This window comes from Tupaia chinensis, unplaced genomic scaffold (genome assembly GCF_000334495.1).
Source record: "Tupaia chinensis unplaced genomic scaffold, TupChi_1.0 Scaffold000541_1, whole genome shotgun sequence".
Lineage (NCBI taxonomy): Eukaryota > Metazoa > Chordata > Mammalia > Scandentia > Tupaiidae > Tupaia > Tupaia belangeri.
Genome location: NW_006160054.1, coordinates 698,112 through 713,901, shown reverse-complemented (window position 1 = coordinate 713,901; position 15,790 = coordinate 698,112). Strand labels below are relative to the sequence as shown.

Genomic DNA, 15,790 nt, shown 5'->3' with positions numbered 1-15,790 from the left:
GAGCTGACCTACAAGTAAAAAAAAAAAAAAACAAAAAAACACCTCTCTAAAAATATGCTAACATTACCCTAAACTTTCTTATTGTTCCTGGTTTTCTCCCATATCACACAAATAAAATACTCTAGATGAACCCTCAACTGTGACTGAGTTTAGCTCCCTAAAATCTGCTGGGAAAAGTCACGAAACAGGCCAGGGGGGTCCCACCGTCAGTTTATCTTGTTCATCCACAATAGAAAGGCATTGAATGTCACCTGAGCATTGACTAGATCTCAGGTCAGCTCCCTCTTCCAGAGCCATCTCAGTTAACCCAGAGAGCCGACACCCCAACCAGCTCCTACCAAAGACGTATTTATTCCAATTCTAGTTTCACAGAAAAAAGAAAAAGCGTCAGAAAGAATACTGCTCATTTTCTGTCTGTGGTGTATACATATGCCTACATCTTCATGTAGGCCTATTTCCCTTCCTCCTTTAGGTTACAAGAGAAACAGTTTTCTTCTCTATCTCAGGATAACTTCTCCCCATTAATCAAATCTGATTTTGTTCTTAGCCTGGCTTCTTAGGAATCTTATACTAGAAATTATCCTCTCTCTCTCTCTCTTTCTCTCTCTCTCTCTCTCTGTAATTATAAAATGTAAGTGGAGTTTGAGGCAGGATGTTTTGTTTTTTGTTTTATTTATTTATTTATTTATTTATTTTGAGAGGTTTTTGCTATAGGGCGTGTGCACTCGCCAGAAAGACAGAAAGAAACACAGAGACAAAAAGCGAGAAATCAAATCACCCCCCAGGGAGATGGTCATGCAACAATCCCTTCTCCTCCATTCTCCTCTCGGGATCTTGGGCATGTACGCACACACGCTTGGTGGGTGTTTAAGCCACTGGGTCCAGGATTTGAACCACTGTCAACAACGTGGGAGTCCAGTGACATAGTTATTACGCCAACTGCTGGTCCCGGGGCAGGATGTTTTAATCTGGTCATGAAATTTAAATTCCTTTTCAGATTCTAGTATATGTTCTTATTTTACATATTAGTAATTTTTGAATGAGTAGATAAGATTGTTAGTATAAGGTTAGAATAATTAGCCACCAACCAGAAGGAAAAATGTCATCATAAAAGAAAAATAGATTAAGCATAATTTGAAAGGAGAGATATGTAAGCAAAAGAAAGAAGACGGTCGGCTCTATTCCTGGGAAGGAGAGTTTAGGGTTGCCTTCGAATGTAGGTGTTTATGTATGACTTTATGAACAAAACAGGTGTTTTATGTATCGTGTAAAATATAGGACATGTTCAGAACTTGACATAATGTTTAATTGTGAGTCTAGTATTTATTCAAAATGGCAAAATGCATATTGTCTGAAGGACAATTACAAAAGGCTTAAAAATGTGCAAACGGGCAATCCGTGGCCTGAGAAGTGCGCTTATTTATAAGGTTGACGTACTGTCGTGTATACTGCAAAGATCGTCTTTTTCAAAAATGTGATTTTGCAGCCAGCACATCTGTTCTTCTTATGCAGAGGATTAAAATGAGCTATTTTTGTTGAAGTTCAGCTACAGAGTAACAGGACGTTAAACTGGCTTGCCAAAAAAGTTACCTATTCTAGATTTTGTTTCTTTATATTGAACTTGTAAAATGTTCTTTTCCTGTCTATAAGAAAGTCTCATTCTTCATTTGAAAACAAAATCGAAGTTTTATGTGACTTTCAGTTGTATTTTTGGTTATACTGCAGCATTTATATGATATCTAAGCCTTCCTAGCTGGCATTTTAAATGTTAAATTATATCCAAGTTTGATTTTTCCCAGTAACGTTTTTCATGAAAATCACATCAACATTATTGACTCCCATTCCTTTGAATGTGAGATTGTTCTATTCTTAGAAAAATCTGAACTAAACCTAGCTTAGCTAGCTCCTTGGGATGGAATAATGTCATTTATTGGGACTTGTTTAGAAAGCCAAAGTGGCACCTTGAATTTGCAAAAGTTCATAGACTGTATACATACAATCTCTTTTTAACTTTGCCTTATGGCACGTGCACTCGCCGGAGAGAGACAGACAGAGGAAAAGTGAGAAATCACCTTTCTGGGAGAATGGCCGTGCTGCAATCCCTTCTCCTCTGTTCTCCTCTCAGGATTTTGGGCATGTACACTTGGCGTGATTTTCAAGCTGGCGGGCCTGGAACTTGAATTACGGTCCACCATGTGGCAGTCCAGTACCTTAACCGCCATGCCACCTGCTGGCCCCTCTCGTACTCTCTATCTCTTTTTTTTTTTTTTTTTTTTTCTCTAGGGCACATGCACTCACCAGAAAGACAGAGACAGAGAGACAGAAAGTGCAAAATCACCCCCCAGGGGGGATGGCTCAATTCTCCTGGCCACACCGCAATCAGTTCTCTCCATTCTCCTCTCGGGATCTTGGGCATGCACGCACACACATCCAGTGTGAGTTTAAGCCTCTGGGTCCGGGACTCGAACTGCGGTCAAATATATGGGAGTCCAGCGACACAGCCATTACGCTAACTGCTGGTTCCTTGTACTCTTATAACCAATAGGAACTCTTGAATTGGTCAGTGCTTAGCAAACTGACTTTTCTCTGATTTCTTGTGTGTCTGAAAACAACAAAACTCAAAGACTACAGTTCAAGATTTAGTTCTGTTTAAAAGAATATCCACAATGGGGCCAGCAGGTGGTGTAGTGGTGACGTCACTATACTCCCACATAACCAACTATGGTTCGAGTCCTGGACCCAGCAACTTGAAACTCATGCCAGGCATGTGTGTGTGTGTGTGTGTGTGTGTGTGTGTGTGTGTGCCTAAAAGTCCTGAGAGGAGACTGGAGGAGAAGGGATTGTAACATAGTCATCCCCCTGGAAGGTGATTTCTCACTTTCTGTCTCTGGCAAGTGCATGCACCCTATAGCAAAAATCTCTCAAAAGAATAAAAGAATATCCACTGATCATCCAAAGGTTCACCTAGGTAAATTATAACAGAAAGAGGGTTAGAGTTCAAATATTCAGTACCAGCTTTCAAGTTGTCTGCAATTCTAAATTAGCCCCTAAACTCTGAGATGCCTATGAGTCCCCTGAATATTTAATTATGAGGTAGTCGTTGGGTGGGGCCTGTGTTCTTTTTTGTTCTTTTTTTTTTTTTTTAAGAATTATTTTACAGGATCAGTAGTTAGCGTAATGGCTATGTCGCTAAACTCCCATGTAGTTGACCACAGTTTGAATCCCAGACCCGGTGGCTACAACTCATGCCGGGTGCATGTGTATGTGTGTGTGTGCCCAAGATCCCGAGAAGAGAATGGAGGAGAATTGATTGTGGCGTGGCCATCCCCCCTGGGGGGGGGTAATTTCTCGCTTTCTATCTCTCTGTCTCTCTCTTTCTGGCGAGTGAGTGCACACATCCTATAGCAAAAACCGCTCAAAAAAATTCTTTTATTTAACTTTATTAATTATATTTTATTTTTAGTTTGACCATTTACTCTAGTACTTGTTATCATCACAGGAGAGTTGGATAAGGGTACGGGCACCCGCTAGGGAGCAAGATCATCCAGTAGTAACTGACCTGTAAGGAATCTATCCTTCCAAAAGAAACCACTGAGACCAGCAGTTGGCGTAATGGCTATGTTGCTGGACTCCCATGTAGTCAACCACAGTTCGAGTCCCAGACCCGGTGGCTTAAAGTCACACCGGGCGTGCGTGCATGCCCAAGATCCTGAGAGGAGAATGGAGGAGAAGGGATTGTGGCGCGGCCATCTCCACTCGATTTCTCACTTTCTGTCTCTCTGTCTCTCTCTGTCTTTCTGGCAAGCACATGCGCCCTATAGCAAAAACATCTGCAAAAAAAAAAAAAAGAATCTATCCTTGTGGGCCTTAGTGAGCTGACTTCCTAACTAAACTAGCCATAGTGAAACAGCCTGACCCGGACATATTAGTAGGTACAGGGTTAGTCGAGCGAAGGAGTAGTAGTCAGTTTAGACTGCCCAAATGTACTCGTGATAAGGGAAGAGTGTATCTTTTAGCTTGTTTCAATTCTCTGCACTTTGTTCACCTACCTAAAAAAGAAAACCTTTGCTAGGCAAAGAGGAGTCACTCATGCTGATGCCTTTAGGGCCCAGGTGGAATGTCGATGAGTAGAGGGGGGGGCATGGCACCCCACCGTAGGCCCATTGCCATGCAGCACAGTGGCCGACCATGGCCAGAATGCCCGGTTTTTCAAGAAGGGCCAAAATAAAATTTCATGTGAACTGTCCCAATTTGATAACGTTGGCTACTAATTTGAATTCTTTCAAAAGTTTATTTGGGCCAAGAAAACACATCTGGGTTCCATTTCCAGCCCATGAGCCGTGGATTCACAATGTCTAGGGTAGAATACACTACCCTCTCCTAATGCGTTTCTCATATTTATTTTCAAAATAAAACTCTCTGACCTTTTATCTTTAGACATTTTGGGCGAAAGACCTGGTCATAGTCATTGTCACCGTGCAGGTGCTGGCATACGTGTGACCGTAAACCTGTTGTTCCTCTTCTCGCCCCTCCCAGATTACAGGACGGGCCCATGCTTCACTCAGGTCAGTAACCAGATGTGCCAGGGACAGCTGACCGGCATCGTCTGCACCAAGACTCTGTGCTGTGCCACCATTGGGCGGGCCTGGGGCCATCCCTGCGAGATGTGCCCGGCCCAGCCGCAGCCCTGCCGCCGGGGCTTCATCCCCAACATCCGCACGGGAGCTTGCCAAGGTGAGTCACCCATCCGCCCAGGTGAGCATCACCCACCTGTCACTTCCGCTTTCACTGGAGCTGGAGAACTTGGCCCTGCGCACCTAACCTTTACCATAGTGCCCATGTCCGAGAGGGCGGGTGGACAAGCCCGACTGGACATGGTTTAGCTTATCTATTATACCATCTATGATATAATAATAATAATAATAATAATATACTTTTTTTAGCTATTGCTATGAAAGGAAAAGAGGGAGAGAAATGAAAAATTGGGGCAAACAAAATTTCACACTGGGGGCCAGCAAGTGGCATGATAGTTAAGCCTCTGGACTTCCACAGGGCTGACCACAGTTTGAATCCTGGACCCAGCAGCTTGAAAATGATGCTGGGCACGTGTGCATTCCTGTCTGAGATTGTCAGAGGAGAATGGAGGAGAAGGGATTGTGGTGTGGCCATCCCCCCCGGGGCTGATGACTTCTCACTATCCCTCTCTCTCTCTTACTGCTGAGCACATGCTCTATGGTAAAAATCCAAAATAAAATTGATACAATCAGAGGATGGACTACATCTTCAACCAAAAGTCATGGTGCCTCCCACTTGCCCCCAAACTGTACTCATCCAAATAACCAGGAAAATCATTTTTTTTTCTCTGTCCTAACGCCATTCAAGTTCCAAGAAGCTGAACCCAGGTAACAGAGAGAAGAGCCTATCTTAGTCTGGCCCTACCCTGTTCTTCACAGGGTCTGAGGAGACACAGTGAGCTCTGTCCACAGCTGCTGTGATTTTAGGGCTTGCATCATAGGCTGGTTATGACCTTCCTTCCAGGTCAACTCCTGGAACTCTCTGGTCACATCCACAACACTGATTTATACATCAGGTCCAGACCTGTTACTGGTTAATTATTTTAATTCAGTTTTAGCTAACACAGGTCTTACTTTTTGTTAGCCACTTTTCAGACATCCTATGTATTAATTTACCTTAGACCTTGGAAACATTCTCCCTGTGAGCTGTCAAATCGCAGTTGATGTAGTTTTACATCATGGGAGGGTCACAGGAAAATGGAGGGGTGGTGCATCATTCGCAGAAACGGTGCTGGCCCGTAGTGCAGTGGTGGTGTGTTGTGCACGGGTGCTGGGCATAGGGAGCTGGATCCCATGTGAATGATCACAGTTTGTATCCCCATCTGGAAAGCTTAAAAAACACACTGGGCACGTGTGCATGCCCCAGAATCTGGGGATGGAAGAATGGAGGAAAAGGGATTGCCGTGTCACCATGCCCAATCAGAGGGCAGTTTCTCTTTGCCTCTCTCTCTTTCTGGTGAGCACACTTGCCCTCTGGCACTTGGAAGGAAGGGAGGAAGGAAGGAAGGAAGGAAGGAAGGAAGGAAGGAAGGGAGGGAGGGAGGGAGGGAGGGAAAGAAAGAAAGAAAGAAAGAAAGAAAGAAAGAAAGAAAGAAAAAGAAAGAAAAAAAAGAGAAAGAGAGAGACAGAAGGAAAGGAAAAGAAAGAAAGAAAAAGCATAGGGAGTTCAGTTTATTTGTTGTAACAAAACCACGTACAGACTTAGATCTGAAGCCTTCGAATTGGACGTTAGGAAGTAGTGGCAGAACTGAAAGTGTTACCTACCAACAAATGGTGTACAAGGTATTATATAGAAGGTCAATCCTGAGTCCTAAGCTCAAATAAGAATTGCGGCCCGGGGAGGGTACCCACCCTTAGTTCATTGAATAATAAATTACAAGTGCTCTCAAAATTTGGTAACTGTATCCTCAATGGTAGTCTTGTTTTGCAGTTTTATGAAAGGTCTGTATCTGAACTTTCTTCAAATCAAAACTACAGGAATATCTGCAGGATGACTAAAAAACTCAACAGATTAGCAACTTAATACTTAACAATACATAAAAGCTTTGGGGCCAGCAGGTGACGAGGTGGTTCAAGTGCTGGATTCCTGTGTGCAGTTCGAGTCCCAGACCTGGTGGCTTGAAAATCATGCCAGGCATGTGTGAGTGTGTGCCCAAAATCCCAAAAGAAGAATAGAGGAAAAGGCATTATAGCATGGCATGTGTGCTCACGAGAGAGAGAGAGAGAAGGGAGAGAAAGCATCCCCCGTGGAGCATGGTCACATTTCCATCCCTTCTCCATCTTTCCCTCCCTTCAGGGTTACTACACACATGCCAGACATGTTTCTCAAGCCATCGGGTTTCACAGTGTAGGGTTGGCCATGTGGGATCCAGCTGCCTTAACCACCAGGCCACAGGGCCCAGCCAAATGCTATTTTAACCTGTTGTCTACTACGGACAGTACATTTTATATCTTTCATATGAATACCCATCTAACTGGAGAGAGTTCTTCATAATGCAGCAATTTCTTCTGCAGGAAGATATACCATACTGTACTCTATATAGCACTTACTAATGACTTAGAGTTGTGTATGTAATGCCATATAATTTATATAATGTACACAGATTATTATTAAGGATAAAATACTTTATAGATGTTCTAATTAATACTAACTGAAGGGGCCTATAAGTGGTGGTTAAGGGCACTGGACTCCCCACATGGCCAACTGCGGTTTGGACCTGGCAGCTTGCTTTCTCACTTTCTCTCTCTCTCTCTTGTCAAATTAAAATAAATAAAGTTAAAATATGAAATAATTATTTTTTAAAAATTACTGACTGGAATTGAAGTCATGCACCACATGGCGGCATTTCAGTCAAGGACAGACCGGAAATACGACAGTGATCCGTAAGACTGCAGGGGGCTCTATGGTATAGCTCAGGCGTGTAGTAGGCTGTAGCATCTAGGTGTGCAGAGAACACACCGCGGTTATTCCACAGTGACAAAATCACCAGTGACGCATTTCTCATAATGTACACATTTCGTTAAGCAAAGCGGGACTGTATTAGAATAATACTTTTTCTCTTTTTTTAATTAATTTATTTATTTATTTATTTTTAAACATTCAATCACTATACATTCTTTGGCTTGTAAAGAGAATTTACCCAACATGAAATACACCTCAGACTGTCCAGTTGAGAATACTATACACGTTATCAGCAACAGGCCACAAACCACTGTCTCTAGTGTCCATAACTATTTTCACTGCTTTGATGTCCTTCAATCTTTTCATCTCTACCATAGAGTGTGAACAATCGGTGTATATTAAATGAAGACTTAATATAAATACTTTTTCCTCATTCTATTGTACCTGTCGCCTTGTAATACACTTATTTTCTTTATTGTTTTTATTTTCCCCCTCCTAGAACGTAAGCTTGCATTTTACTCTCTATCCCCAAGGCATCTAGAAAGTGTCTAGCAACTAGTAGATGCTCAGTAAAGATTTTTTGAATTAATAAATGAAATAAAGTTTAAAATGCCTGTAAAACCCAAGCCGACCAGTGGCATGGTAGTTGAGGTGGCTGGATCCCACATGGCTGACTGTGGTTCAGCTTAGCTCAAGCACCAGACCAGGGAGTGACTGGGTGCACGTATGTGTGTTGTCCAAAATCTTGAAAGGAGAAATGGAAGAGATTGTGACATGACCATTCCCCACACAGGGTGCTTTCTCACTGTCTCCCTTTCTTTTTCTTTCTCATCTCTATCTCTGATGAGCACACACACACCCTCTAGCAAATTTTTAAAAAATGAAAAGAAAAAGAAATACTTGTAAAACCCATTCCCATTGTTTTAGAGAAAGAAATGGTTCTGGTTAAGAGAAGCCCTTAACTTCAACCAAAACATCCCAGGTTTTTGAATCTCCTCATCTTCTGTATTTATACTTAACGCTTTTTCACTTTGCTATTTTGTCAGAGAGATCTGGCTTTTCCAAACACAGTTACAAAAAAATGTATCATCCGATCTCAAATTTTCTGACTATTCTTCAGGCGTTAGTAATGTCTAAGGCTTACTTACTTGATTCTGTTTATGTAGAAAAGATAAGTTTGGGCTCCATTTGCCTAAAACACTAATGGATTAACACAGTAACAGGAGCAAAATGAAATTTGCCACATGGTTCAGATGTCTGGAAAAGCAAGTTGAAAAGTTCTGTTTTATTTCAAAACCATCACGTAGCCAGAAAGTTCTCAAAGACGAATCCTTTCACACAGGCTATTTGAATTAAGACCATGTCTTATTGTGATTTCAGCTTTCTCTTTAAAATTTAAATTCACTTTTAAATTCTCTTTCCCAAATGCTTATGCTATATTAATTTGGGAGGGATGGAGCATGAAAGAATAACACACCAAAACGTGGTTCATACATGCCACCCCTACAATCATGATGATAGGATGATGGAAAAATTTTACAGAGTTAAAAAATAAATTTCAACTATGTGAATGAGAGCTGCAAATAGCTTAATATCGGCTCTAAAATATGATTCATACTAGCTGAGCCAGGACATTTCTGAAGTTCTGAACGTAATATTACCCTGTCGCTAATGTAGCGTTAATTACTTTATCTATAGTTGAACAGGAATGGAATATGATCTGGTATTAAACAGAATAGCTGCGGAAAATGAGAGAGAACAGAACATCGAAACATTGCTTTTTAAAAGTTAAACAGTGAGGAAATCAGTTCATTTTAAACATGTTCAACTATTGCCCTGATGACATTCTGGACTGAAATAAACATTATCAGAAAGATGCATCTTCCTAAGTAGTAAGAAGTCAGTTATAATGATGATTCTTTTCTTTCTTTCTTTTTTTTTTTTTTTTTTTGAAGAGGGTTTTTTTTTGTTTGTTTGGTTGTTTTTTTTTTTGGTTTTTATTTTTTTGCTTTTTGCTATAGGGCATGTGTGCTCACCAGACAGACAGAGAGAGACAGAGAGACAGAAAGCGAGAAATCACCCCCCAGGGGGGATGGCCACACCGCAATCCCTTTTCCTCCATTCTCCTCTCGGGATCTTGGGCACACACGCACACGTGCCCAGTGTGAGTTTTAAGCCGAGTTCGGGACGCAAACCGCGGTCGACTACATGGGAGTCCAGTAACATAACCATTACACTAACTGCTGGTCCCTTTTTTTTTCTTCTTTTTAAAAATTTCCTAGAGGGCAAGTGGACTTGCCAAAGCAAGGCAGATAGACAAAGAGAAGGGGAGAGGAGAGAAAGCACTCCCAGGAGTCCACATTCATGCCATAGTCCTTCTCTTCCATTTCTCTGTCCTGTTGGGATTTGGGGCACACACACACATGCCTGACATGTTTTTTCAAGCAGCCAGGTTTGGGCCTTGAACCATGCTGTTGGCCATGTGTGATCTGAGTTCCTTAACCACCAGACCGTGGACTGGCTCAGTTGTCATGATTCTTGACAGCTTAACATTGAGAGCCATTTGAGTTTTAGCCCTTGTGCTTAATTTATATTTGGTCTTACACTTTTTCTATCTCACTGTCCATTAAAGACCAAAGGTAAGTCATTTTGACCTAAAAATGTAAGCTATCATAAAACACAGGAGTTGAAGATTAAGAATTAGCATTAAGCTCCTTTCCAAAAATATTTACAAACTAAATATGTCATCAACTGCCCCATGCATATGATATATTACTTTCTTACAAATATTTTCTTTCTTTCTTTTGGGTGGTCAGAAAAGTCATGATGCATTTTTTGCATAGAAAGACAAAGAAAAAATATGTTGTAACTATTCTGACAACCCAATATCTTTAGTCTTATGAATCTGTTCTAATCAGAAGTGATGTTATCTTGAACATGAGTACTTGGTTTTGGGTCTTTTGTTTTCCAATAAATGGAGCACACTTAATTTTAAAATATATATATATTAAAAATATAGCACACAATGATTAATTTACCATTTCACATTTAAGGATTTGATTTTTAAATAACTTCACATTTTGAAACTGGAAATATGGCAGAAGAGATTTGTTTCTTAAGTTCCATCCATGGTTTTAGTCTTGAGGATAATAACAGATGGACGGTAAGTCTCTGCCCCAGGAACACGAGAGGCACAGGGATCCACAGACTGTACACAGTCGGCCCTAACTGCAAGATGAGGGCTTGAATTCCAAAATAGTTCTATGGACCCTAATGCAGCCCCTGCTAAGCAAATGCTGGCGTGTGTTCTTTTCGTATTTGTGCATAGAAATCGTCAGTGCCTTTGGTCTGACTGCACATGCAGAGTGAAGAAGGGATTGATCTCAGCTGAAGCCAGGCGGGCATAGCTAGTTCCTCAGTTGTAGAGGAAAGTTATTTCCAGCCTTCCATATAGCACAAAGTGAAAAGGAGATATGGCTATTATCTAATTCATTTGATCAGTGGAACTTATTAAAGATGGTTATAGACATAATAAATTTATCTTGGGTGCGTACATTAACCAAGTCAATGAGATGATTATAAAGTCAAACTTTAATTCATGCTGTGGCAACACAAACCGCTTTTATACTTATTACCAAAAGCTTTATTTACGGGGACCAACAGATGGCATAGCAGTTATATTGCTGGACTACCACATGGCTGACCACGGATTGAGTCCCAGACCCAGTGGCTTGAAAATAATGCTGGTGCATGTGCGTGCATGCCCCAAATCCCAGAAGAATGGAGGAGAAGAGATTGTGATGTGGCCATTCCCCCAGGGAGTGATTTCTCACTTTGCATCTCACTGTCTCTGTCTCTCTGGCTAGTGCATGTGCCCTAAGGCAAAAACTTCTTTAAAAAAAAAAAAAAGCTTTATTTAAAACACATTCAATCTTAGGAACCCTTTTTTTGTTCCTAAGTTTGTTTCCCAAGACACACAGAGAGGGATGCACCCTTGACAGGTCCTCGCACCACGTCATCCCTGCAGCCCTGCAGGAGCCAGGTTTGCTCAGGTGACGCCGAACCAACCCTGGAGCCCTCCATGTGACTTCCAGCATTATGCGATCGTGTCCCTGCTGCCTGCTCTACCTTAGGAGGACCAGAAAATCTTTCTTTTGTTTTTGCTATAGGGCACATGCGCTGGCCAGAGAGAGACAAGAGATAGAGAGAAAGTGAGAACACACCCCCAGGTGGAATGGCCAAGCTGCAATCCCTTCTACTTCAGCCTCCTCTCAGGATCTTGGGCACACCCGCACACACGCCCAGCATGATTTTTCAAGCCTCTGGGTCCAGGACTTGAACTGCACAGCCGGCCATGTGGAATCCAGTGCCGTAACCTCCGTGCTACCTGCTGGCCCTAGAAAATCCTTTCTATAGGGAGCAGAATGTTTTCTTCTTTCTAAGCCAATGGAAACCAATAAGAAAGTGAACAATAAAGAACAACAGAGCTTCCTAAAAAAAAAAAATTAAAATTAAAAAGTAATGTGTTACTCCCTTTTAAAGGAGTGATAATAATCATATGCAGTTACTGGGAAGCCTTTGGGACAGGCTGAAAGGCTATTCAGTGAGTGTCTTCACTTACCCAGAATGAGAGCTAGGGTTGAGAGGAGAAGAAGGGCCTGGTCAGAGGAGATCTGCTTCAGAGCCTCGCACGAAGGATAGTAGAGGGAGAACCTTTACAGGCAAACCATTTCATAGTGTCCTCCGTGGAGCTTCCCACCCAGAGCCACTTCCACAGGTGAAGGGGACAGGGATTAAAAAGAGGCAGTAGGAACCAAGAACAAGCAATTTGTAAATTCAGCAGTGGATGGTGGGAGCCTCATGCCCATTTAAAATTGAAAATTGATACCCAAGGTATAAAAAGGGAAACGTGGAGGGATGGAGTTGGTGAGAAGCTGTTTCAGGCAATATTCCTGTTTCATATCAACCCATTTCCTCTCCCTTTTTTTTGAAATCATTCCATTGAAAGATGAGTGATAAAGAGAGGAGGCCTACATGTAAAGCCTGGGGGGAAGGGAGATAGAAAGCATTAAGAAAAAAGCAAGTGGAGAACATGCTTAAGGGGCTAGCAGGTAGTATGGTGGTTAAGGTGCTGGACTCCCACATGGCCTACCGTGGTTTGAGTCCTGATCCTGGCAGCTTGTTTTTTTCACTTTTCCTCTCTCTCTCTCTCTCTCTCTCTGATCAAATATTTTTAAATAACAAATGGTAATAATAAATAAAATTAAATAAATAATTCTTAAAAGAATGTACTTACAAGAATTACTACCCAAATAAATGCAAAGTACATCTGTCTCTCTCTTATCTCAAGTAAATTAAAAAGCAATATGATCTTTTTCTTAAAAGGTATTCAAAGAGAGCTGGCTCTGTAGCCTAGCGGTTAAGGGAGCTGGATCCCACATGGCTAATGGTGGTTCAACTACCAGCCCAGAGGATTAAAAAACATGCTGGGATGGCGCCAGCAAGTGGTGTGGTGGTTAAGGCACGGGACTCTTACATGGCCGACTGTGGTTCAAGTCCTGGACTTGGTGGCTTGAAAATCATAGCAGACACATCTACACACCTGTCCAAAATTCCAGGAGGAGAATGGAGGAGAAGGATTGTGGTATTGCTGTCCCCCGCCCCCCCGCCCCCCGCCGGGGGAGCTGATCTCTCACTTTCTCTCTCTCTCTCTCTATTTCTCCCCAGCAGGCATTAGTGCCCTATTTCAAAAACTAAACCAACCAAACCAACAAAAATGCTGGGCATGTGTGCACATGTGTCCCAAATCCTGGCGAGATAAAGGAAGAAAGGAATTGCGGTGTGACCACACTCTGTTACTCTATTTCCTGTCTCTCTGTAGTGAGTGCACACACCCTCTGGCAATTAAAAAAAGGAAAAAAAAAAGTGGGGGGGGGTTCACAGGAAAGTTGTTAGAGTTTAGTAAAGATGATCAAATGAAATAAAAAGTGAAACGGTAGTACTCAAGAAAGACACTGATGAAGGATCTAAAATGCTACTTAATTTAGAAAGGCAAAGAATACCTATAAACACACAGCTGAAAAAATCAGAGATGCAAGGTTAAGTATGAAGCAATCATACCCATCAAAATGTCAAAGAACAATAAGCAATGACTATTTATTGTCTAAAATACAGATTTCAATCTGCAGATTGGAAAGCACAACATTTTAATGTAAAGAGAAGATAATGAAAATCCCCTGAACATAATAAGGTAGAATAGGCAGATTTTTTTAAAAAAATAATTATTTATTTAATTTTATTTATACTTCATCTTCAACTTGACCAGAGAGAAACACACAGAGAGAGAGAAAGTGAGAAAGCAAGGTTCCAGTTGTAGGATTTGAACTGTGGTCGGCCATGTGGGAGTCCAGCACCTCAATCACACCACCTGCCAGCCCTGCAGATTTTTTATTTGTGCGTTTTCTGGCTTTTTTTTTTTTAATTTGTTTGTTTTGTTTTGTTTAAATAAGGGAGTATCTCAACTGGTCTCAGATTTTCTAGAACAATTTATGGACCAGAAAACAATTTAGAAGTGTCTGTAAACGGCTAAGGTAACAGCATGAACTGATTTGGTTTGTATTTAAATAAGGTTACTTTAGGTGTTCAGTGGAGAACAAATTATAGGGTGCCAGAGTGGAAACACAAAACCAGGTCCAGGTTTCCTGCCGTGGACAGTCCGTGTGTGGTGGAGGCTGAGACAAGGGCAGTGGCACAGGGGAGATCGGAGGTGTCACTGGGGAGGAAGCACTTCCTGAGAGTGGAGTGATGTGAGATCAATAAGACTTAAAGGCCAAGTTTATCGCCTCAGTTTCTGTCTTTATGTAACAGCTGGAAAACATTGGAAGCATTTGTTGAGATAAAAGACATTGAGACAGAGCCATGCTCTGTTATTTATTTATTTTTTTTTTTTGGAGAGATTTTCACTGTAGGGCGCGTGCGCTCGCCAGACAGAGAGAGACATAGAGACAGAAAGCGAGAAATCACCCCCCAGGGGGGATGGTCACGCCGCAATCCCCTCTCCTCCATTCTCCTCTCGGGATCTTGGGCACGCACGCACACGCGCCCGGCATGAGTTTTTTAAGCCACCGGGTCCGGGACACGAACCACGGTCGACTACGTGGGAATCCAGCGACATAGCCATTACGCTAACTGCTGGTTCCCTGCTCTGTTATTTTTATTACAAGGTTTCAGAGTCCTATAGTTAGTAAGTTACTGATATTTGCTTGCTCTAATGATTTCCAACATTTGAATTTCATGTCTCACACGTGAGTAGATATTCCAGGTGAATCAAACCATATTGAATGGTTACTGAGATACCTCATGTCTCAGGTTCTGAATAGACATAGATCTATCATTCTCCTATTGTTACACATAAGAATATTATGTACGAATACATATGGAGTATAGAAATAAGACCTTTCATTTAAAAAAAATGGATCTAATTAGGTGACAGGAAAAGTTAAAAAAACACACTATCAAATGGAGTAATAATTTCTATTGTCCTTGGTTTTCACACATATTAATAAGCAAACCATTTTTTTTGAGAGGTTTTTGCTATAGGGTGCGTGTGCTCGCCAAACAGACAGAGAGAGACAGAGAGACAGAAAGCGAGAAATCACCCCCCAGGGGGGACGGCCACGCCGCAATCCCTTCTCCTCCATTCTCCTCTCAGGATCTTGGGCACGCATGCACACGCGCTCAGCATGAGTTTAAGTCACTGGGTCCAGGACTTGAACCGTGGTCGACTACATGGGAGTCCAGTGACATAGCCATTACGCTAACTGCTGGTCCCAGCAAACCATTTTTATATACCTATACCAATGCACATATATTTTCATGTGTGGATGTGAACTAAAAATAATATACATACTAATGCTAATAAATGTAATTATTTAGGGCAACTTTACTTGAAGAAGCTGGAGAATAAATAAGCTTGTACACTAGAGTTACTATTGCTTTCTTATATGATTTATAACCTTAATAGATATGGACTAAAGTTATTACATGAGGTTTAAGTTTCAGAAAATTTAATTGGATTCTATAAATCCTTTTGTGGTGTTTGAAAAATTTAAACATTTAAATAAATAGTTAAGTTTGTGCCTGAATTGAAAGGATGAACAGAAATACAGATATCCAGTCTGGGCTGTGGAAGGTTAATCAGTCATTAGTAGTTTCATCAGATCGGACTTTGAAGATGTAGGAACTCTTGCATAGTTTGAAGGTCTGCAGCTTGCTTTCTTTTGTGTTATGAATAGCACTTGCATATGTGCCTAGG

General features: G+C 41.5%; 1 protein-coding gene across 1 annotated transcript in view; it reads left to right on the top strand.

The window, feature by feature from the left end:
* Positions 1–15,790, top strand: part of FBN2 (fibrillin 2) — a 279,939-nt gene that overhangs the window by 67,086 nt on the left and 197,063 nt on the right. Inside the window, 1 exon segment of the mRNA XM_027775292.1 lies at positions 4,537–4,734. Coding sequence (XP_027631093.1) covers positions 4,537–4,734 — 198 coding nt within the window.